This window comes from Natator depressus, chromosome 4, assembly GCF_965152275.1.
Source record: "Natator depressus isolate rNatDep1 chromosome 4, rNatDep2.hap1, whole genome shotgun sequence".
In the NCBI taxonomy this organism is placed as follows: Eukaryota; Metazoa; Chordata; order Testudines; family Cheloniidae; genus Natator; species Natator depressus.
In genome coordinates this window covers 84,337,176-84,362,144 of record NC_134237.1, presented here as the reverse complement: position 1 = coordinate 84,362,144, position 24,969 = coordinate 84,337,176, and the positions used below count along the sequence as shown (strand labels likewise).

The 24,969-nt window shown below is 43.2% G+C and overlaps 1 protein-coding gene across 1 annotated transcript in view; it reads right to left on the bottom strand.

Moving 5' to 3' along the window:
- The window catches only part of MTMR7 (myotubularin related protein 7), an 80,425-nt gene extending 56,985 nt beyond the window's left edge, over positions 1 to 23,440 (bottom strand). Inside the window, exon 1 of the mRNA XM_074951335.1 lies at positions 23,241 to 23,440. Coding sequence (XP_074807436.1) covers positions 23,241 to 23,297 — 57 coding nt within the window. The 5' untranslated portion in view covers positions 23,298 to 23,440. The remainder of the gene's footprint in view (positions 1 to 23,240) is intronic.
- Between the last annotated feature and the right edge of the window lie 1,529 nt (positions 23,441 to 24,969).

The following is a 24,969-nucleotide window of genomic DNA, read 5'->3' as shown; positions in this document are numbered from 1 at the left end:
AGAGAGCCAGTTTGAGAATAAGAACGATTCAAGGAACATATGTTTGCAGATGATGTTTTAAAGAAAGTCACACCAGTGAACTAGTGGAAGTCACTTAAGCACTTGGATTCAGAGACTGTTGGAGATAGTCTCACTTTTAACAGCAGTAGCTTCTTCTGCTGGTGTAGAAAGAATATTTTCTTCCTTTGGACTAATTCATTCCAAATTGAGAAATCCGCTGGGACCTGAAAAAGCAGGAAAGCTTGTTTTTCTTTTCCAGATTATGAACAAACAGGAAAATGAAGGTGAAGACGACTGAGTTAGCTGCAGGAGCCAATATTTTAAGTTTCTCATGTTGACCTGGCTGACAGTCTATTTAATTTTTGTTTTTTAAAAAAATATATATTTCATTTAACTATTTTAGTTAAACAATTTTAACAAAAACTGATTTTAAAAAACTTGAATGTTTAACTTCAAAAATTCATATGCTTGTTTTGTTAAAATATTATCTGTTCGCTGTTGAATACATAACTTTATTGTTTTAGTTAAATAAAACAATTTAAATGTCTGTCTGGTGATGTTCTCCTCCTAATATAGCATGGCAAGAAAATCCTCCAAATATTATCCTGTTGAATTGGAGATAGTTCACCTCCCAATGACTTCTTAAATATCTGCTTCACTTACCTTTGGTAATTGAAATAACCAAACAATCATTCATTTTCTGATACAGCTGTAAAACTAATCTGAAAAGTTTTCAAAATCAATCACTTAAAAAAAATGTATAGTGTGTACCTTCTAAAAATGAAACCTACATCCATCTCTGAGTTGGGAAGAATATGTATTAAGGTTATAACCACCACCAAGAATGCACTTTTATGTAGAAATCCATGATTAAATCGAGTCTTCCTGACTAGTGGTTTAAATCAATTTGATTTAAATAAAATCCACCCTGAAACAAACGCAGCCCAAGAAAGAGGGTGGATTTTAGAGACTGAGCCCAAACATCTACATGGCTATTTTGGGCATTGCGGCATGAGCCTGAATCTGTACACCGACGCCCTGAGACTCATTGCCATGGGTATTTTTTTCCCATATAGACATACCCTTAAATGAGCTGGATTTGACCTTACTGTTTACATGGGGGTATGCAAGAAAACAAGTACAGTAAAAATGGACGTACACATGCAAGCTTCAGATGAATTGCTAGGAATTAAGGCATTATTCTGTTTTTGACATCACCTGAGAATCACATGCATGTAATATGCAGACAGTGTATTGTTCCACTTTATAATATAGGAAAGAGAAATCAGTGATTTTACACAGAAGCCCTCAAAACCACCATTTGCCAGTTTGGTAGAAAAATTCTTAAATCATAAAACCAAGTATGCTCCCACAAGGCCAGTTACAATCTGTTTTAAACAAAAATAAAACTGCTAGAAAGCCTGGATGAAGTCTTTTCCCAGGACCATCTACTTCAGAGGTCACATACTGGGGAAAGGAGGAATGGAAGAAACACAGCACAACCCCAGTAAACATTTGGTATCAAGTGAAAGAGGAGATCCCATGAAAAAAACTGAATGTCATACAAAACAGTGATTGCGATAAAATGGTAGCTTAAAAATACTTTCTAAAAAGAGCCATGTGATGGGGTGGGTGTACCCCATCCAGTGCAGGGTCAGTGCACCCCATGAATCATTTCAATGGGCTGCCATTGGCCTCTGAAGCTCTATTCCCTAACCCTAGACTGGCAGCTGTGTGGATTTTATCTGAAAGATCCACCTGCACTTCTCCTGTCTATGTCACCATTTCTCAAACTTTATGCAAGAGAAGTGGATTTCACCCTGTAAGGCCTAGCAGCTAGAGTCAATAGAGTCACCCTGGCTCTCAGGTCTGTAAGGCCTCATGGCCAGAGTCAATAGGATTGCCCTCTCTCTTGGGGCTGAGTGGCCCAGCAGCCAGTCAGGAAAGTGGGCCACCATCTGGAGATGGGTGACAGCCAGGGTTTGGGGACCTGGGCCCTCACTGCTCCACCAGGTCCTAGCCCAGGGCCCTATCAGTAGCAAGGGTCTCTGCCACTGAGTCAGCAGGGATCCAGACTGAAACATTCTGACTGTTCCCGAGTGTGCAGCTGCCACCTCCCCCAGGGATACTTCCTATCTTGTCCCTTGAAGTTGAGCACGGGGCATCTCCGAGGTTTCCAGCGCAGATGGCTACCAGCAACCCCGGGTTCTCACAGACCTCTGCCAGTGTCTGGGTCTCCACCTAGGCTTCAACATCCATGGTTCCTGCTGTCAGAGTCTCTGGCACTTCCTGGGCTGGAGCCTACAGTGAGCATCCTTCTTCCTCAGCTGTCAGCCCTGCCTGAGCTGATCTGCTCTGCTCCCTTTTATACTACAGCTACACTTGGAGCATGCCCAGTAGGGTCAAGAGGGTGTGGCATCCTCAGCCCACAATGCAGAGTTAACCCTTACCTGTTCAGTGGGGAGTGAGTGCACCCCATCACAAACCAACAAATAAACAAAAGAGAAAAAATTAGGCTTGTCCAAACAAAAGCAGGTACCTAAGGTACAGTCTGGCAAATAGGAAATGTACTCTAAGACATGACAATGCTAAATACCTATGTATGTATATTAAATATACACCACCACCCCCCAGAAAAAGATATAAACTAATGGGAAGAGTTGCAAATAGGCCACTGTGGTAAGATATGCCTCATTAAAATGAGCCAACTGTCCAAAATATTATAAACTCTCAGTATCCTACATGGGAACACACCCAAATCCTTATCAGGCTTTTCAGAGTGAATGGGTGTGGATCAGAACAAACTAGAATTATTTCCTGTCAAGCTACTCAAACAAAAAAAAGGGAATGTTTGAGAGGTGGGTGACTAATGTCCTTAATGAGTGTTTACTCAATACTTACTATCAGTGATTTCAAGTTAACTGAGTGACGGAAGTTACAGTTAGTGAGGACCTCAGGATTTGGCTCAATAAAAATTGCTATGATTCACTGATAAGTCTTGGTGAGTTCTTAGAAGACGTATGTCAAGCTCTGGTTACACTAACAGAAAGCTAAATCACTTCTGAAAACAGATTTACTAATAAACTAGCCCTCTGGGAACTATTTTTGTGCATCTAGCACTATTTCCAGAGGCAATGTGAACTGTGCTAAATCAGAGTCATGCTAAACTCTAAACTCCAACACAGGACTCAAACACAGTGCTGGAACAATTCTATTGTAACTCTGTCATGCGGATGCAAAGTACACTATCCAGTTTTAAACCCACACACTTTGAAACTGGTAGCATGGATAGATCTTTATGGTTACCACCTCTTAAAGGAAATATTGCACATTTGCATTGTTTGGACTTGTTCCTATAATCCCCTTTCCAATCCATATGCTTATTTGGAATTCAGAACTGCATATAGCACATTCTGTGACAAGGCTCCCTTTATTATTCTCTATTAATTGTATGATTGTAATGAGCAAGTCATGTTTAGGGCTGGAATAGCAGTTGTGGGCATTTGTGCTGAAGCTCTATTCCGTAGCCCCAGGCTGGTGGCTATGTGGATTTTATCCAAAAGACTCTCCTGCCTCTGTCACCCTTTTTCAAACTTTATGCAAGAGAAGTGGATTTCACCCTTAGACAGAAAGAGACGCAGCAGCAAGTTTTGATTTCATTAAGTTGATCAAAGGAGTCAGAACAGAACAGAACCTAATAATTACTTGATTTTCCTATTTAATTTACCTAAAACCTTTCAATTTTTTTCATGTGAAGATGCCACAAACTATATTCTGCTGCACTGGAGTGCCATAGAATCTGGGAGTTTGGGTCAAGCTGTCTACGTAACTTGCAAGAGCCTTGCCCAACATAAGCCACACATGAGGGAGGGTAGATCTGAAATGGCCTGTAACGGACAAAAGATAGCTCAGCCAACCTGTGAAATATAGGAGCGCTCACAAAGGAAAGAGGAGAGAGAGGGAGAGAGAACTGAGTCTGTCTCCAGAGTTGTGCCAGCCTGTGCACCTAAATACAACTTCAGTCACTTATCAAACTGTGCTCCCCATAATTTATTTTTGCTTGAGGACCCTGGATTTTGTAGGCTTAAAGGAGAATGTGGAACTTGAACAAAAGACACTCAAGGGACTTATTTTGACTATAACAACCCCTTACATGGGTATAAATAAAGTTTACCAGAAATGCTATTTGCAATAAAACACAGATGAGAGGAAAAAAAAGGCAAAAATAGAAGTTAATGGGAAAGCAAATTAAGAACAGATGTTGGCACTTTTTACTCAGAGAATAAACATGACAAATGACCTCTGGACCAGGTTGCTGGGAGGTCATTCAAGAAAAATGTCACATTAGGAAAAGCATGGGCCAAATCCTTATTCAGGAACTACTCCCATTAACTTCAATGGGACCTTTATCTAAGTAAGTAAGGACTCCAAAGATGTGACCCTATAAGATTTTTTTTTAAATTTAGCATGCCAGAATGCCCCTAAAAACATCCCTAAAAATATTAGTGTACCCTAATATGTTTTCACATTTGATACAGATATTTTTGGATAAGTACTGACAGCAGTATTTGTATTTAAATGCTTCTTTAATCTCGTGCCTAACTAAATATTACAGCTGGCAAATGAAAGCACTTCCAACCATGAGACAACTTGTTTTAATATGAATAGGGCAGGGGTTTGTTACCACGTCACTGTAATATCGGGCAACTGGGATTAGTTCTATTTTTCATGTCCTTTATAACTTCATACAGAAAAGCATTTTCAGCTAAAATAACGTGGGCTAGATTTTTATTTCTAACATAGCCCTGTGCAAGCTGCACCGAAGCTTTGAGAAGCATTGTGCCTCAGAGATATACCTCTCAGTCACAATTGCAACCCTGCTTTCTCCTTGCCCCTGGGTGCAGTAAATGGTTTCATATGACAGTGACATTTGTCTACCTGTTTCAGTGCCATAAGCTAACAGTCTCACCTCAGAAATATCAAATACAATGAAAGTTAAAATTACAGAAGGCAAAGTCACCCCAATGGACCCCACTCTCTCACAAACCAAGTTGCGTCAGTTTTTCCAGTTTGTTAACTAAACCTTAACTACAGGGGCCTACTATCACCGATTCTTCAGCAGCTGCTGCAGTCTGTCGCCATAAGGGCAATAGGCATCAAAATTATACATCTTGAAGGAAAATGGAAGTACCACAGCTAACTGCCAAACTGAAAAAAAGTATTCCTACAACAGAACACCACCAAAGACCCCTTTAAAGCTCTCATTTCTTTAACACCATTAAAGAAAGTAAGACAAGCCTCAAAGGTATGACAGTTAATAAAATCTGGAGATGTTACATGTCAGGTATTGAGAGTTCTGGTAGCTAATGGCAACCAGAAAATGTCCTGGCTAAGGCCAAAACTTGAGGACCTGACTTAGTTTTTACTAAGGTAAAATTCCATTGTCTTCAATGGAGTTTGCCTGAATACAATCTGAATAAATTGAGTTAAGGCCCACATTATTTGGCCTCAATTGTAAAAAACAGAGATTGTTGTGGCTCATCAGGAGTTAGTAAAAGAAAATGAGAATATGGGAGGATCTCCGTCACCAGGCCTAGTGGAAGGTCTGAAGCCATGACTGAGAGACTGAATTCTGAAAGTTTCTCTAAAGGACATGTCTTTCTGTCTAGATTCTTCTATGCCCCCCCGCCCCCATCACCATAGCATCAGAGCAACTCGCATGAGTAAAAATGACAACAGCGATATCTCAATCCCCCTTCCCAATGAGGATTTTATTACAAGAAAGCCTTGATGAAAATGTGGTTTTTGCAAGTCTGGGGTTGACTCAGGAAGGGGAGCAGCAGAAAGACATAAAAAAAGGAAAGATTAACGATGATCCAGACTATTTGGAACACATGCTTCATAAGTGTCAATGGAGGAAGAAATAGGGAAACTGAGAGCCATTGGGGCTGAACAGCCAGTTGGGGGCCACACCCTGCTTCCCTTACTCACCCAAATAATCTCACTGGCTTCCATAGTATCATATGTGTGAGTACGACAAGCAGGAATTGTCTTTTAGGATCCAGCCCTGCTTCATGTGAAATCAATGGAAAAACTCCCATTGACTTCAATATTGCCGGCACACAGCTACAGTAATGAAAGTTACAGGAAAGAGCTTGTACAGCCAAGAGGCTGAGACTAGCAGTAAAAACAGAGCACAGCTGGTACAATTTGTGCCCAAGAGGAATATCTGAGTTTTGACTCCAACCATCTACATACTTATGTAGGCATGCATGGCCCTCCCTTACTGTCAATCTCCAAGGGCAGCCATGCCTCTTTGCTGTCACACACCTGGAATGGCAGTGTGTACATGGGGGAAATTAGCTGTCTCTAGGGCTCATACCCACAGGCAGCGTAGAGCAGCAAACAGTTCAGGGGCTCAGGCCCTTAGGCAGGGCAGGAGTAGAGCACCCAGCAAACAGTCTAGCGTGCTCACCCAAGAAGTGCAGGCCTCCTGACCTCAGGAGGGGGAAATACTGCCACCCAGGGGTGGGGTGGGACACAGACCCACCCAACTCCCCCACATCCCAGCCCAGGATCCTAACAGTGGTAGAGTGGTCTGCCATTGGGTCAGCGGGGAATCTACCAGCAACATGCTGACCATATCTCTGGCAGCACCACAGCCAGACAGTAGTCTGGTTCCCCTGGGCTGCTTTCTACACTTCCCCTCGGGTGTACCTGCATCCAAGGGTCATATTCCATCTCTACAGGGTACACTGCAAGCAGCAGTCCCAGGAACTCCTCAACATCAGGCATGTCAGGTAGCTCGGGGCCCTCCTCAAGACAGCAGTAGTCTTCTGTGGGCTCCTGCATCAGCAGTGGGGAGAACACATCTATCTCCTTTGGCAGCTGCCTCCCACCTGAGCTACAGGGCCCACCTTTTATACTTCCTCTTCCTGTCCCCCCCTCTGCTTACGGTATGGAGAGCGTGGCCTTCCTGGTTCTGCCCAACAGAGGGTGTCTGGCTGTCCCTCACTGTCAATCTCCGAGGGTGGCCATGCCTCTTTGCTACACTTACCATCAATCTTGAAAACAAAAAAACCTATGAAATGTAGAACAGTGACAACCAATGGTTTTTTAGCACAAAGTGCTAATGCCAATACAGTATAATATAGTGTCCATCAAACACAATATACATTGTTACTCTTCTATCCAGGTTTGGAATAAGAACACAGGAAAACTGATTTGTGAACTGATGTTGCCATTCAATGTGCTTTTCTACCAAACATTTCACAAGTCATGAAGCCTGACCCATGTTACCATGTTCTTTCTTACGTGTTCTTAACTGCAAAGACTGCTCCTAACTTCTTGAAAGCTATGTGCAGTAGAATAATAGGTGGTCTGAAACAGAAGTATTTTGAAGGGTGTAAACATCAAAGGAAAGAGAGGTGTTGCTAGCATAAGAACATAAGAATGGCCCTACTGGGTCAGACCAAAGGTCCATCTAGCCCAGTATCCTGTCTTTCGACAGTGGCCAATGCCAGGTGCCCCAGAGGGAATGAACAGAACAGGTAATCATCAAGTGATCCATCCCCTGTTGCTCATTCCCAGCTTCTGGCAAACAGAGGCTAGGGACACCATTCCTGCCCATCCTGGCTAATAGCCATTGATGGACCTGTCCTCCATGAATTTATCTAGTTCTTTTTTGAACCCTGTTATGGTCTTGGCCTTCACAACATCTTCCTGCAAGGAGTTCCACAGGTTGACTGTGCACTGTGTGAAGAAATACTTCCTTTTATTTTAAACCTGCTGTCTATTAATTTCATTTGTTAGTTCTTGTTTTATGAGAAGTAGTAAACAACACTTCCTACTTTCTCTGCACCAGTCATGATTTTATAGACCTCAATCATATCTCCCCTTAGCCATCTCTTTTCCAAGCTGAAAAGTCCCAGTCTCATTAATCTCTCCTCATACAAAAACTGTTCTATACCCCTAATCATTTTTGTTGCCCTTTTCTGAACCTTTTCCAATTCCAACATATCTTTTTAGAGATGGGGCAATCACATCTACACACAGTATTCAAGATGTGGGCGTACCATGGATTTAAATAGAGGCAACATGATATTTTCTGTCTTATTATCTATCCCTTTCTTAATTATTCCCAGCATTCTGTTCGCTTTTTTGACTGCTGCTGCACATTGTGCATTTTCAGAGAACTATCCACAATGACTCCAAGATCTCTTTCTTGAGTGGTAACAGCTAATTTAGACCCCATCATTTCATATGTATAGTTGGGATTATGCTTTCCAATGTGCATCACTTTGCATTTATCAACATTAAATTTCATCTGCCATTTTGTTGCCCAGTCACCCAGTTTTAAGAGATCCTTTTGTAGCTCTTCACAGTCTGCCTGGATCTTCACTATCTTTAGTAATTTTATATCATCTGCAAATTTTGCCACCTCATTGTTTACCCCTTTTTCCAGATCATTTATGAATATGGTGAATAGGACTGGTCCCAGAACAGATCCCTTGGGGACACCACTATTTACTTCTCTCCATTCTGAAAACTGACCATTTATACCTACGCTTTGTTTCCTATCTTTTAACCAGTTACCAATCCATGAGAGCACCTTCCCTCTTATCCCGTGGCAGCTTACTTTGTGTAAGAGCCTTTGGTGAGGGACCTTGTCAAAGGCTTTCTGAAAATCTAAATACACTATATCCACTGGATCCCCTTGATCCACATGCTTGTTGACCCCCTCAAAGAATTCTAGTAGATTGGTGAGGCATGATTTCCCTTTACAGAAGCCATGTTGACTCTTCCTCAACAAATTATGTTCATCTATGTGTCTGACAATATTGTCTTTTATTATAGTTTCAACCAATTTGCTTGGTACTGAAGTCAGGCTTACAGGCCTGTAACTGCCGGGATCACCTCTGGAGCCCTTTTTAAAAATTGGCATCACATTAGCTAGCCTCCAGTCATCTGGTGCAGAAGCTGATTTAACTTATAGGTTACAGACTACAGTTAGTAGTTCTGCAATTTCACATTTGAGTTCCTTCAGAACTCTTGGGTGAATACCATCTGGTCCTGGTGACTTATTGCTGTTTAACTGATCAATTTGTTCGAAAACCTCCTCTAATGATACCTCCATTTGGGACAGTTCCTCAGATCTGTCATCTAAAAAGAATGGCTCAGGTTTGGGAATCTTCCTCACATCCTCAGCGGTGAAGACCGATGCACAGAATTCATTTAGTTTCTCCGCAACGGCCTTATCGTCCTTGAGTGCTCCTTTAGCACCTCCATCGTCCAGTGGCCCCATTGGTTGTTTAGCAGGCTTCCTGCTTCTGATGTACTTAAAGAAAATTTGCTATTACTTTTTGAGTCTTTGGCTAATTGTTCCTCAAATTCTTTTCTGGCCTTCCTAATTGTATTTTTACATTTCATTTGCCAGTATTTATGCTCCTTTCTATTTTCCTCACTAGGATTTAACTAGCATGGTCAAGATATAATAAAATAAAATTAAGACAGAGACATCTTAGGATGAATATCAGGAAAGCTTCCTAAGGGTAAACTTAATTAGACTAGAGGGCCATCATCCAAGAAAAATGGTAGAAATCTCATTAACTGAAATAGCTAAAACTGGAAAAGTCAAAGCACTGAAAAATATACTGTAGGAAACAACTGGTACGGTGGCAGGAGAATGAATTAGCAGAACTAATAGATCCTTCTCTTCTCTAATTTTTATTACTATGATCTGAAGGACAGATAGGATGTCATGTTCATCCGACCACATATAACTGAGAAGTGATCACATGCTGGATAGCACAGCACTCACTTCCTGTGCCATTTTACAGTTTCACATAACCCAGAGGTCCCCAAACTATGGGGCACACTCCTTTGGGGGGCAGGGAAGAACATTCAGGAGGCATTGCAGGGCCCAGGCCAGCCCCCATGGGAGGCAGGGAGGGAGCGCCACCCAGCCCCGCTCCCAGTTCTGCTCCAGCCCTGCCCCCAACCCCAGCTCCAGTTCCTGGCCCCTCCCTCGGCCCCACTCGCAGCCTTGGCCGCTGGCCATGGCCCAGCCGTGCCTCCACACCTGGCCCCAACCCCACCCCCATCCTCGGGCACTGGCCACGATTCCGTTCCCAGCCCCGGCCCTGCTCCCAGCCCCAGATCCACTCCCAGCTGAAGCCCGAGCCTCAGCTCCCTTACCCCATCCATGTCCCCCACTCAACCCTGGGAGCCATGGCCACATTCCTGTCCCCGGTTCTGGAGGAGGGGGAGCATGGACAAGGGTAAGGGGGGGCATGACCCTGAAAAGTTTGGGGACCACTGACATAACCCAATGATACAATGTGAATATTTTAACAAGGGTTTTCCACAAAATTTCTCACCCTTAGCCTGCGATAAACCTCCTGTACTAGGAATGTGTGTGCCCATAGGAAAGCGGGGGCGGGCGGAGGGAGGAAGAGAAGGACTAGGGAGTCTATTAATTTGGTGTCTCATTTGGACAAAAATCCTTTCATGTAGCTATGACCATGAAAAGAAGCAACCCTTCTTGCCAGTCAAATTTATTGCATTTACTCAAAATATTTATATTTTGTTCCTGAAATATATACAGAGAATTCTGACAGCATAGCACAATGATCACCAGGAGCGGAGAGTGAAGACCTTGTATGAAACCAAGAAGTATCGTTTCCTGGGGAAAATTAATTTTTAAATACCTACCATTTGGAGTAAGCTGCTCCATTACACATGCAAAAATATGTGCATGTCAACAGTATATTGTAGAGCAGGGGTGGGCAAACTATGGCCCGCGGGCTGGATCCAGCCTGTGGGATTGCCCCCCATGGTGCCGCAGGACCCGCACTGCTCTCAGAACTGGCTGGGGGGGAGGGGCTCCGTGCATTGCCCTTGCTTCCAGGCACCGCCCCCTGAAGCTCCCATTGGCTGGGAATGGGGAACCACAGCCAATGGGAGCTTCGGAGGACGTACCTGGAGGCGTGGCAAGGGCAGTGCGCAGAGCCCTGTGCCTCCCCGCCCCCAGGGCTGCGCAGGGACGTGCTTCCAGCAGCTTCCCAGAGCAGCGCAGCGTGGGGCCAGGGCAGGCATGCAGGGAGCCTGCCCTGGCCCCAGTGCACACCGCTGCCACCCCAGAGACGCTTTAGGTAAGTGGCGCCAGGCCGGAGCCCGAACCCCTCCTGCCCCCCAACTCTCTGCCTGCACCTCACACCCCTCCTGCACCCCAACCCCCTGCCCTGAGCTCCCTCCCACAGTCCGCACTCCTCCTGCACCCCAACCCCCTTCTCTGAGCCCCCTCATGCACCCCGCACCCCTCCTCTGCTCCAATCCCTTGCCCTGAGCCCATTCCTGCACACCGCACCCCCTCCCACACCCCAACCCCCTGCCCCAGCCCTACATACAATTTCCCCACCCAGATGTGGCCCTCAGCCCAAAAAGTTTGCCCACCCCTGTTGTAGAGCCTCAGAGATAAGAGATTTCTGTCAGGAATAGGTCAGCAGTATCCAGAGGGAGGTTAACTCTAGCACAGTGGTTTTCAACCTGTGGTCCACGGACCCCTGGGGGTCCACAGACTGTGTCTAAGGGGTCTGCGAAAGGTTGTCATTATCATAGAACGGTGGTTTTCAACCTGTGGTCCACGGACCCCTGGGGGTCCGCAGACTATGTCTCAGATTTCCAAAGGGGTCTGCACCTCTATTTAAATTTTTTTAGGTATCTGCAAACAAAAAAAGGTTGAAAACCACTGCTCTAGCGGACTCAGGGAAAACATCCTAATTCTCCCTTCAGTTTGTTAGCAGAATTTTAACAATCGGCTCCCCATAAATACCCACCAGAACATCAGTCACAAAAACATGCAGTGTTCCAGTCTAGTTTATAAAGAGATTGTACTGTAGTCAAGCTGCTTAATGAGATCAGTTTCATATTTTAAATGGAATTTAAACTTTGGATGCACTGTGTTAGATAGAGGCTGATATTGACACAGGCTGTAAATTGAAAGATGGTGGCTATATCATACACTTTATACTGCTTAATCCAGTAAGTAAGATTAACAATATTGAAAATATACAAGATTGGTATAGAAAATCTGAGGATAGTCTGCCAATTTCATGAGAACGAGAAAAATACTTACATTATGGTGGATTTATTAAATCATTCATTGCAAGAATTGTAGCAATGTAATATGAATAGAGACAAGATCTAGGAAAAATAATAGCTAGAAATATAAAAATATAAAAAGACTTAAACTTTCTTTTTTTTCTTTTCAATTAATACAATGAGTCAATGACATGGATCTCACAAGGGAGCAAGTTCCTCTAAGCTTGGACATTGTGAGAAAAACATGATATTTAGACAGAGTGGCAAAAAAAAAAAAGTATTACACTAGAATCGTACCAGAGACTGTGAGCAGGGATGTTCGTGAAAATCAAATCTCACATTTAGAAAAACATCCAAAACTGGACAGCTCTGCTGTTAGACCCAAACTTTCAATTGTTGTATAAAAATAAAAGTCACCAATGAAAATAGGATAAAAAAATGTCTGAAGGATATAACACATTAAAGTCAATGGAAGTCTTCTACTGACTTAACTGGGGTTTGGATCAGGCTCATGAACTCCCATGCTTCAGGGCATAAATTAAAAAGAAATGTCATATAGGCAGGTGATTCCATTATGCGGCTTCTTGCACCTTCCTCTGAAGCATCGGCTAGTATTCACTGTCAGAAACCGTGGGTATTGGACTAGATGCACAGCTGGTCTGATCTGGTATGACAATTTCTGTATAATGCACTTGAATAATTGATTCACTTGACACAAGTATGAACAACAAATGATCAGATGAGCCAGATTATTCTAGATAGACAGCAGTTCGGACATAGCCAGTAAATGCTAATCAGCAATGAATTTATAGAGTAATCAACTGCATTCACCAGATTTTAGGTGTAATGACTGATAAACCAGAATAGATTTTTCAAATGTTAAATTTTTCAAATGTCTCAGTAGGTCTTAACAACTTAATTAAGTCTGCATATGAAACAACAGGCCAGAATCAAAGATGTTACTCAAATTCTATATTACAGACACAGAAGTACTGTAATATGAAATGAGAAAAGGCTCAAAAGTGGAAAGATGAGTGGGCATGCCAAAAGCAGTTTTCTGTTTCTTTTATAATGGGAGATTAGCATACATCCATTTAGAGATGTGACTCAGACTAAAGGAGATGGGAAGAGATCTAAAACAATAATGAAAACCAGAGACATAGATTAGTGTAATGAGAAGGTAAAGACATAAGGGGAAGAGGTGCTTATAAAGCATAGAGCCCAAATGACCACCAAAAAGGAAATCACAAGGGGAAAATAGTACTGCAAACTACCTGGGGGAAAAAATGATCAGAGAGGTAAAATTCAAACCAAAACTGGACACCAAAGTTCCAATCCTTCCCAAGTGAAATCAAGCAAGTTTTGCCATTGACTCCAACAGGAACAGGATTTGGTGCCAAATGAACATCATCATTTAGATACCAGTATTTCATGTACTAATATGTCAAATGCTGTCACCAGAGCCAAAAATATCAAGAGAAATGACAACCCACTTGATTTAGACTTGTCAAGGTCTTTACAGACCACATATCAGTTTCTGTTGAGTGACCCACTCTGAGCTCAGATGAAAAAAAGAGAGAGGATAGTTAGGAACTGATCCTGGGCAACAATTTTCAGATAAAATTTTTAAATTCCAACAATTCTGAGACAAAAAAAAACAAGACATGTGGTCTGGTTCTGATCTGATTTACACCAATTTTACATCAGTATAACTTCATCAGGCCAACTTCACCCCATACTACAGTTGAGTTTGGCATAGGGGGAGGGAGGAGGGCATTTGGGGCTTTATGACACCTCTGTGCCTCTCCTATGTTGGAGCTCCTGGAGGTTGGTTTCGCCCTTGGGTCAAGCTGGAGCAGCCCTGAGGCCTGCCCTATAACTTGTGCCCAATTTCAGCAACGATGTATTGCTATGGGTTAAGGGACACTCTGGCCATGTCTTCTCCAACTCCCTGAACATCTCCTATGCCTGGGGCTTCTGTGTGGGAGGATGGCGTAGTGCCTGAGAATCTGTCTCTACAACTACCAAAGAGCTCCCTCAATATTGGCGGAATTTCTCCAGCAGGCACCTAAAACCATATTATGACTCCGCTACATTGGCATAAAGGAGGCACAGATGAATGAGGCCCAGGGACTTTAATGGAGTTAATCCTGATTTACACTGGCATAAGTGAGCTTGGAATCAGGCCTATAGGCCAGAAATTGTGAATTACAGAAGGCTATGAATGAATGACACATTTTTATAAACAGGAACAATTAATGCACATTGAAATTCTGACAGAAAGCAAGATGCATGCAATAAATTAACTATACTGTTAAGAGGATCAGCCATAACTTGTGGAACTTGAGGATGGAGAGTAGACAGAGGGGAGTAATTTAAACTAACACTCTAACAGAGGACACGAGCACAACAATACTGCTAAATAAACCTGGGGGAAAGGAATCAAATATCAAAGATGGTGAACAAGGAAGAGGAAAAACAGTTTACTGAGCAGAATCCTGCTAATCTAGATAAACAAAAACATCCCAATGTCTCCTCATGTGCATAGTGGGAAATGAGCGAGACAACAATGATGCTTAGAGTAATGAAGAAAACCATTGAAGAGCAATTCTGGCTATGTAATACACTTAAACTGTAGTGCAGTATTGCTGATTAGAAGAAGCTAATTTAACTCTCTAGATAATTAAATCATGTTGAAGCCCACCCAAACCAAAGACAAATCTGGATTTCCAACAGTGCTATTCCTAAAGAGGTACTGACTACCATAAAGTAGTCAGTACCATAAAGTACCATGAAGCAGATAGGAAAACTGAGACCGAGATGGGAAATTCCTAGCTGGCTTGTAGGTCAGTGACATTAGCTTATGAAATAAAATAGTGTGAATGAACTAGAACATAAACATCCGTTCTAGAGCTGTTCTGATCCACACTGTAGTCAGGCTATGGTCTGGGGTTCAAATCTCTACTAGAGTGCTTGCTGAGATTTGAAAGGACTGAAATCTTGTGAGATGTTCTTGTGTATAATTTCAGACCCAAATGGTTGACATTTCATTAGGTAACGATCATGAAGGGTGATTTAGGTTGGACATTAGGAAAAACTTCCTAACTGCCAGGGTAGTTAAGCACTGGAATAAATTTCCTGGGAAGGTTGTGGAATCTCCATCATTGGAGATTTTTTAGAGCAGGTTAGACAAACACCTATCAGGGATGGTCTAGATAATACTTAGTCCTGCCAAGAGTGCAGGTGCTAGTCTAGATGACCTCTCAAGGTCCCTTCTAGTCCTACGATTCTATGAATGATGGAAATTGCACAAGACCAATTGTTTTCATAAGATTTCCACAATTTTATGATGAAATATTATTAGAATAGCTGTTCTTGAAAGAGTTAGGCTACATCCAAACTAATACTAGTAAACAAGCCCCTTTAGCACTCTAATTCAACCCAGAACCAAAATTTTAGGATTAGGTACAGATCTGGGGGTTCAAATCCAACCCTTTGTCCCCAAATATTCCCAATGGTTCAGACGTGAATTTCAAGTTTTTGCCCATCTCTAGAAAATGTATCTCTGGAGTGTCTGATCACAATGATTTCCAGTGCGTTACATTTTAAATGTCATTAGCAGTCAGATTCTGAGTCATTGTCAAGGTCAAAGGGCACAAAACCAAAGTAACTGGAATCTTTTAAAAAATCTAATTGTGGCCTAAAAATAGGAGTCTTATCTGTAAGAAAAACTCAATAATGCACTATCACAAAATCATGACATCAAGGCCATTTTCAGTTAAGTGAGTGAGTAATTGTTAAAATCCATTACTTCAAATCTAAGTCAAATACAGTGATCATATTCAAAATAGAAGAAAAAGGCTAATCAAAATGTAAACTAAAATCTTCTGAACACAGTAAAAGATCGAACAATGGTTACCAAATCTGAAAGCACCAGTACTTGCTGAGTTCTTTTACATGCCTACAGAACAGAATGGTAAATAATGGCCACAACAGGGCCTGGAAAGCAGACAAAAAAACTTGGCACTCAAAAGGGGTCATAGTACTGTAGCAGGGGGTTAAAAGCAGCCCAGGGAGGCGGGTTGGGTAGTCAGCCACAGGTGTGGTTGCACCCAATTAGGGCACAGCTGGCCCTAATAAAGGGGTAGGCTGATACAATAGGAGAGACTCTTACTCCAGCTGGGGAGCAGAGAGGACCAAGCTACCTGGGAGAGCAAGCAGGGTATCTGAGGCAGAACAGGGCTGGGGAAGGGCAGGCGGAGCTGAGGAGCTCTGGCTTGGTGAGTCTCCAGGCTGAGGCCTTGCTAAAGGCCAGGGGAGGTACTAGGGCTGCAAGGAGGCAGCTGGGACTAAAAAGACAGCAGGTCCAACTCCCTTGCCAGTGATGAGTGTTTGCCCCTGAGAGAAGGGGCTAGATGAGGAACGGTTGCAGACACTGAAGCAAGGTGGGTATAGGGGCTTGGGGTTCCCCTGGGAGCGTAGACCCAGAGTGTGAGGGCACTGTTGTGGGGCAGCACCCACAGGTAAGGGACACTGTGGTCTGGGAGGGACACAGGGCCAGAGGTGGTGGAGACAATGGGGCAAGTAACAGAGGGCGAGACACCGACCCATAGAGGGTGTTCTGTGGCTATGTGAGCTAATTCCCAGACTGACCAGCAGGAGATGCTGTGGTGGTGAGTCTGCACTGTGTTACAAGTACCTTACACAGTGTTAAATAAATGACCCAAAGCCTCAATCAGGAGCAAAGGCCAAACAAGCCCCATCACTGCTATGCCTCTACATACAGAATGAGAAAAAGAATAGCTAATTTTAGTCGAGGTTGTCCTTGAAGTGGCGGAGTCCTCCAATCCAATTCTTTTGAGACATAAAGGTCATGGAAAACACAGATTTGTTGCCAAGCTACTTGCCAAGCATTCAAAAGTGAAGTCATGGGGTAGTATTCAGTAGCAGTGAAACTGGACATATGTTATAATTTGGTCACATAATCATTACACAGCTTCAAAAAAGAAAAACTTGCTGACAGTCCATGTTCTACATGCACGAGTGGTTTATCAAAAAAAAAAAAAAAAAAAGCACGTGTGCTTTTTTGTAAGTAAAAGATCAGAGGTCAGAAGTTGTTTCCACTTTCACCAATTTGAATCTTGTAATCAGCTTAGATAATACGTTCTGCCCATTGAAACTGGAATGTTGGCAAGTCAACAGGGATGATTCAAGTATGAGCTTCTGCTCCCATTAGGGAACATAGTCTTGTGATCATAAGAGGAGAGTGGAAGACTGTACTCCTGAATTCTGTTCCTGGCTCTACCATTGATGCAGATGTGACATTGGGCAAATCATCTACACTTTGTGCCCTATATATAAGTATGTGATAATATTTGCATCCTCACAGAGGAAGTGTTAAAAAGCTTTAAGAAACCACACTGAGTTCCTCAGAAGAAAAGTAGGCTAAGCACGATATAAATGCACAGTATTATTATTTTTATTGGCCAAAAACAGTTAAAAATGAATTTAAAAATAAAGGAGACAATACTCTGATACAAATTTTCAGTCTGACTACTTAAAATTATCTTTGGAGTGTAATATGGCAGGCAAGAATATTGTCATATAAGCATATACAATGGTATCTGTATCTTAACTCAGGGGTTCTCAGCCTTTTGCTTTCTGATGCCTCCCAGCGTGCTGTCACAATGCCTCAGCCCACCTGTGCATGGCTTTTTTTCTGCATACCCAGGAGCTTAAAAGCTGTATTAGATTGATAGTTATACAGTTAAACACACACACATATAATATAAAAGAGAAAAGGATAAAATAGTTACAAAAATAAAAAAATATTTGTTTTACTTACTCAGTGTGAAACTTGTTACTGGGTGGCCCACTAAGGGGAGTCAGGGGGTGAAGGTAACAATCCCTCCCCGAGCCCCGCTGCCCAGGGCTGAAGCCTGAGCCCCACCACCTGGGGCTGAAGCCAAAGCCTGAGCCTCACCAAGTGGGACTGAAGTCAAAGCCCGAGCCCTGTCACCCAGGGCTGAAGCATGATTTATTTTGGTGGACCCCCTGAAACCTCCTTGCTGCGTACCCCCAGTTGAGAACCACTACCTTAAATAATTACTGAGCTATAGACTATCAAAATAGATCTTTTTATAACTGCGTAAAAATGGAAGCACTAGAGCAACCTTAACCATTGTAAGTGCTATGTTAACAAGAGATACTGAGCCAAATGCATCCCTGGAATAATTCCACTGAAGACAACAGAATTACACCAGGGATCAGTCTGGTATATTCATTATGATAATATTGCAGTTCAGAAGGCCTGCTGCCAATACACAGTGAAAGATGAACGCTACAAGATGTGGCTAAACAAAATGTAACATCTCACTAGCAACAGTGAATGAAATTTCTATTTGAAGCCAATGTATCTTTTGGGCTCTTTTTCTCTTAACATATCCATGGTCAGAAACATTTCTATATAGATTAACAACGTGTATTTTTAGTCTGTGCATGAACATAGTTTATTAATTTTTGAAGATTGTTATGGGTTGTTAGTTTTCACTTAGTGGCAGCTTCTCTAAAGTTCCTTACTGTCTGATCCATATTAATGGCAGAAAGTGATTGACTGTTCATTTTTGCTTCTAAAAAGATAGTCCTTTTTTTCATGGTATGCACAGCACTGCTTAACAATGGGTGATTGTTAGCTGCTGCTAAATCTGGTCACATTATACCCCTCTTGCATAAGAAGGCATCTACAGTGTGAAGAGGACCTTACCATAGTATAATACATATGTAGTCTTACATAATTACTTACTGGGGAATTCAATGGATTATGTGCAGTTAATTATTACTATATGTGCTACTAGAAATATGTGCATTGGTTTGTGTGTAACTGGAAATAGAATGCTTCATGTTCAAGGTCTCCATATCTTCTTTTAACGTAGAATGACTCTATTGCTGTTACTGGACCTGATTCTGATTGGTGCTGAGGACCTACAACACCCTTAGAAATATAAGGCTGGATCTTAACAGGTTTGTAGAAAACATAGCTATCAAGCTGTCCTGGCACACTAGAATCGGAATGTTTCAATGGCAAGAATTCATGTTCTTAAACAGTGCTAATGGCAGAAATCACCATCCACTCCCATGCCAGCTACAATTTTTGGAAGAGACTGGCTCCCAAAGAGATTAAGGAATGCAAAAGAGAGATTAGTGAACTAAAGCAGTGTGGTCTAGTGGCGAGCACATTGGCATAGGCATAGGCATCAAGAGACCTCTTTTCTATTCCCTTTTCCATTGAGCTGCTCTGTCATCTTGGGCAAGTCACTTTACCTCTTTGTGTGTCAGTTTCTCTTCCCACACTTGTTGGTCTTGTTTACTTAAACTGTAAGCTTGTTGGGGCAGGGACTATCCCTTACTATATGTTTGTACAATGCCAAGCCCAACAGAATCCTGATCTTGGTTGAGGCATGTAGGTGCTATTGTAATACATGTTGTAAATAATAATAATATGTCTCTTTCTTATCACTAATTGCAGAAAAAGCTGTACATTCACTTATACCATTTCTGAATATCACTGTTAGATAATTGTTAAATTGCTTGCATCTTTTTCTCTTGGCCACAGAGTATTTAAATAACTCAGTCAGCCCCTATGATTAAAACATGCTTAACGGAACAAGCCACAAATTGTAGTATATTGGGAACTGATAAACTGGCTGAAGTCAACTGTGGCAAAAATGGGCTTCTCTACTTGACTTGAGTACTGTCCAAAAAGTACTGTGCTTGGAGCACACCTTCAGAATTAAGGTGAAATTTCTGGAAATGGAAGGACCCTGATCAGTACAGCCATAGTTTAATGCAGGGGTGGGCAAACTACGGCCCACAGGCCGGATCCGGCCCCTTGGGGCTTTGGATCCGGCCCACAGGATTGTCACCCCCCATGGCGCCGCACCACTCCAGGAAACGGCCACACTATGTCCCTGCAGCCCCTGGGGGTGGGGGTGGGGCAGCAGAGAGCTCCGCACGCTGCTCTTGCCTGTGAGTACCTCCCCCAAAGTTCCCATTGGCCAGGAACGGGTTATCGTGGCCAATGGGAGCTTCGGGGGAGGTACCCACAGGCGAGGGAAACACGCGGAGCCCTCTGCACTCCCCCACCATCCCCAGGGGCCGCACAGGGATGTGGTGCAGGCTGCTTCCTTGAGTGGCACGGCGTGGGGCCAGGGCCGGGGCAGGCAGGCAGGGAGCCTGCCCTGGCCCCGGTGCGTGCCACTGCCACCCCGGAGCCACTCTAGGTAAGCAGCGCCGGGCCAGAGCCTGAACCCCTTCTTCACCCCGCACCCCAACTCCCTGCCCTGAGCCTCCTGCCGCATTCCGCACCCCTTCTGCACCCCAACCTCCTGCCCGAGCCCCCTCCTGCACTCCACACCCCTCCTGCACCCTAACCCCCTTCCGTGAGTCCCCTCATACACCCCGCACCCCTCCTCTGCCCCAACCCCTTGCCTGGAGCCCCTTCCTGCACACCGCACCCCCTCACAGCCCAACCCCCTGCCCCGGCCCTGCAAGCAATTTCCCCACCCAAATGTGGCCCTCGGGCCAAAAAGTTTGCCCACCCCTGGTTTAATGCCTCAACTTCTAAAAGGATGATTCTTACGGAGATTTCAGATTAAAAAGGTGGATCTGTCTGACTAAATTATTAGCGCTCGTTGAAAAGTTGGAAATTTTCATGAACTTTTGGTGGAAAATTTGTCCCCCTTTTTTGCTAGACAATTTCAAAATCTGATTTTTTTTCAAACAGCTCTATAAATTATACTTCAAGGACTTACTATATTTCATACACTATTCCTAAAATATGTATATATTTTACACAATATATTTCAGAGGGAGGACATGATAGTTATTAAGTAGTTTAACAACAGTAGATTGGCTAGTTCCTCTTTTTGTGAAATAATTATAGATTATTAAAAATAATAAATAAAAATAAACAGTTGCATGCCAGGATATTCAGAGCTATATGTATAACACTTTTGGTTTATCTCAGGGTTTTATACTGGCAGCCATCAAAGTAGCATCTAAGCACCTTCTTCATAAAAACAATAGCAATAATGAAGTCCCTAGTGGACTTCAAGGAATCTCGGCACTTCTCCCTTTTCAGGGTGAAAATTCTCTTTGGGTAGGGATTTTCTTTTGAATTTTTAGATTTTATTAATTTCCTGGGACATTTGTTTTGAGGAGTTGGTTAGGGTTCTTTGGGTGTAAGGGGGTGTCAGTATGATGAGATACAGTCACAGAACAAGCCAGTTACTTGATTGAGGATGGATTTGGAATGGGGGAATCCATTTCAGAGGAACACAGACAGCCCAGTGAGGATATCTTTTACCTGCACACTATTCTCTTTTATTTCCTTTAAAGTTCCTGGTGTTGAAAGGGGTCTGCTTTATACTAAATTTCAGGTGGTAAAAACTAAAGACAAAGTCAATGCAACACAATTATTTTTCTGGTAATTTCTTTTTTAATTTTTTCTTTTTTTCACATTGAACCAAAAGATTTTTGTTTTGTTCCAGGCAGGTCAGCTAACTGCTGATAGTAGTGATATTTCAGTGGTATCTGGGAGTAACTGGGCAGGTGAGTTATTTCAAACCCCACTCATATTTAGCATCTTGTTTTCTCATCAACTGTTATGATTATGATTACAAATGATTTTGTAACAACACTACTGTTCTAAATAAACATATTAATTCTAAATGTCTTGTATTATATCAGAGAGGTAACTTTCTTTCATTATTACTGATACACAATATAAGGGCCTGGCTGGAAGACAAGGAGCCAAAGCCATCCAATTTTGAATAGAGTATTCAATGCAAAAGAAACATTGGGAGTCTCAAGTCACTGACACTCTGATATACAATATATTTTCTTTTTATGTGGGAACAATTTGAAAGCCTGCTTCTGGAAAAGCCAATGAGCCAAATCTCATTGACTTAATGGCAGCTGGATCAGGCCCTTTATCTAAAGTGAAACACAAATATTTATTTTAGTTTAAGTTTTTGTTCTCATCTGTCAGTATTTTCAATTTTTACTCATGCACACTTTCACTGTGTGATGGGCAGAAGATCTACACACACTATTCTCAATGAGTGTTTCCTTCCATGGTAGAACAGACCCTAAAAACAGGTATTCTTCCTCTACCCAGGAAGGCAGCAAAATCCCAAGAAATAAGAAGGTCTTTTCTGATGCAGAAAATCACTCTATTTTCACAATATACTCACTGTCCAGCAGCTACAGGCCTAGTAATCTTGGTTCAGCAGCAAGAGGCCCTGATCTTGAATTCATGTTACCATGATGGCTAACAATAATGAACAAGGAATATACACAAACCAGATAAAAACAACAATGCTGAAGCACAGATTTAGGGTTATAAACACACACAAAATTAGCCAAAACTAAAATAAATAAATAAATAAACTAGCATTTATTCCTCTAAATTAAATGTTACTTGTAGCTACAATTTAATTTTTTGCTTCAGATTGAATTTTCTGTTATATTGAATTTTGGTATGCTGAAATCACATTTCCTTCTGTTTAGGAAGCCTGTAGTTTTGTTAACAAATATAGACCTCCTGTCTGCACAGCTATATAAATATACTGATTAGACTAGGTAAATACCAGATTCCAAAATCTAAATAAAATCTTGGCCAAGATAATTAAATAGTAAAATAAAAGTAAAGGAATATGAAAAGCAGATAAGCTTGGTTCCCTTACTTCTGGTAAGCAAGAGCAGCCATGGCTGAGGTCTCCATTAGCAACAATGGCTAAGCCAGGGTAACTAAGCGGTCGCACACATTTCAATCAACTTTACAGAGCAATGCTTTGCATGTCTTGGAATATTTTGCCTAATTTAATAGGAAGTTGTCTAAAATGTTAAAGCAGCTAGGTAGGTTGATATTCATTCCTGATATATGCAGGGCTTTATTATTATTTTTTTTAATAACTAGAGATGAACTAATCTCTTTCCATACGAACCAGAATAAAACATCAGCAACACACAAGAGACATCTTTTCCCTCTGGCTTCTCCTGAGCCAAGCATTGAAGCCTCGCCATCACTCATCACTGCAGCCATCCAACCTCCTCCGCTTTGCTTCTCCGGTACCAACCTTGGGCATTCGGATGTGCTCCATGGCGTCCAGGCAGCTCCCAGATGAGAGTCTCATGCACCTTCCACAATGAGCAGGGATGGATTCAGAGGGATCTCTAGTCTGTAAATCAGATTTTTATTTTCCTGGGCGCCGGGGAAGATGGGGCGGGGGGATACATTGTACCTCTGTTTCGATGCTTGCAGGTCAGTCATTGGCTCCACCCCCAAGGGCAGCTGCCATGCCCCCCCAGCTTAGATGCAGCCTGAGCCCGCACAGGCGGCAAGGAACCGCCGTCAGCAAGGCCCTAAAGACTGACAGGTTCAGGCTTGCCTTTATCTAGTGCCGCTCCAGAGGTGCCGGAGTAGTGCCAATGAATGCATCTCTGTCTAATTTTGCATCCAGTTGCAAATTCTGACGTTAGCTGACATCAGTATTTTCTCCATTATTTAAAAAGCATCCCCTTATCCTAGGTCCTGGGGAAGGCAAATGTGACAGATGAGAAAGGGACTCTGCCAGAATTGCATCCCCTCTCCTTTTCTCATCCCCTGGTCCAGCGTAAGCGATTTCCAGACGCTGCGGTCGCTGGCCTTGCCGCATCCCATGATCCCAAGGTCCAGGAGATGGCGTTTCTGATATCTGACAGACAGCCCTGTCAGAAATCGCATCCCCAACTTTGTGCAAGGGGATACACAATCCTGACACAATCACTGTCCTGCGTCAGAAATTGCCCCCACCCGTTCCTTGCCCCAGGATGCAGGCTAAGGGACCAAAGAGAACCACCTCGACTCCCCCAGCCTGTCCTTTGCTGTTGGGGCCGGAGAGCAAAGTGGAGAGAAACAGCTGTCTCTAAACCAACCGGGAATTGCCACCCTTCTCTGAACAGAGAGGGGAAACTGTAGCCACTATTCGGTTCTATGTGCGTCCGGCTAGAGCCGTCAATAAGACAGAAAGATTGGCGTGAACCACCCAAGGGATTCACTTTGATCCTCTGGGAGGATCGGAAGTAAATATTGTGGTGAATCTGTCCGAAGTGACGGTTCCTGCGTGAGGGCTGGAGGCGCAGGTGGCTGGGAGGGAGGCAGGCACACAAACGCGCAAAAGCGCACAAGAATGGGGGTGTGGAGCGACGCCCCCGCTGGATCAGCAGCTGTCCTCCCCTAGCCCCAGTTTCATGCCTCTTCCCTGCTTTTCAGCGGGGTGAATGTGGGGCAAAAAGCGCGTGTGTGAGCACTGATTCAATCGGCAGGATATTCTTTTAAACACCGAAACCATATCTGGAAGGAAGCATTTAACCCTGGGGAGAGATGGGGGCCGGAATGAGAGTAATTGGATCAATCCCTAGTGGGCAGCTGTTTACAGCTTTCCTGACAGAGCACAGCTGCATTGTGTAAGCATTGGGCTAGGCTGGGACTTCAGTACCGCAGTTCTGTGTACGGGGTGCTATCAAGGGCCAGCCCTTCTCCCTTATTTTTGCAGCTCTCCCCCTCTCTCGCCCCCATTTTTGCACACTCTTCCCCGTTTCTGCAGCTGCTTCAGCGGATGTTTTGATGTTACTTACTGGGCATGCTCGGATGGCTTAAGCGCGTTCCCTAACGGAGGATGATAATCTACCCTGAAACTGGCCAGGGCTGTGCCTGCGTGGGGATTGCTGCACTCTCCTGCAGAAAATCCCTGGTTGGAGGTCCGGATGTGTGTTTGTGTGCGCTCACCTCCATAAATCTTAACTTCGTGGAGGAGTTCTACATCT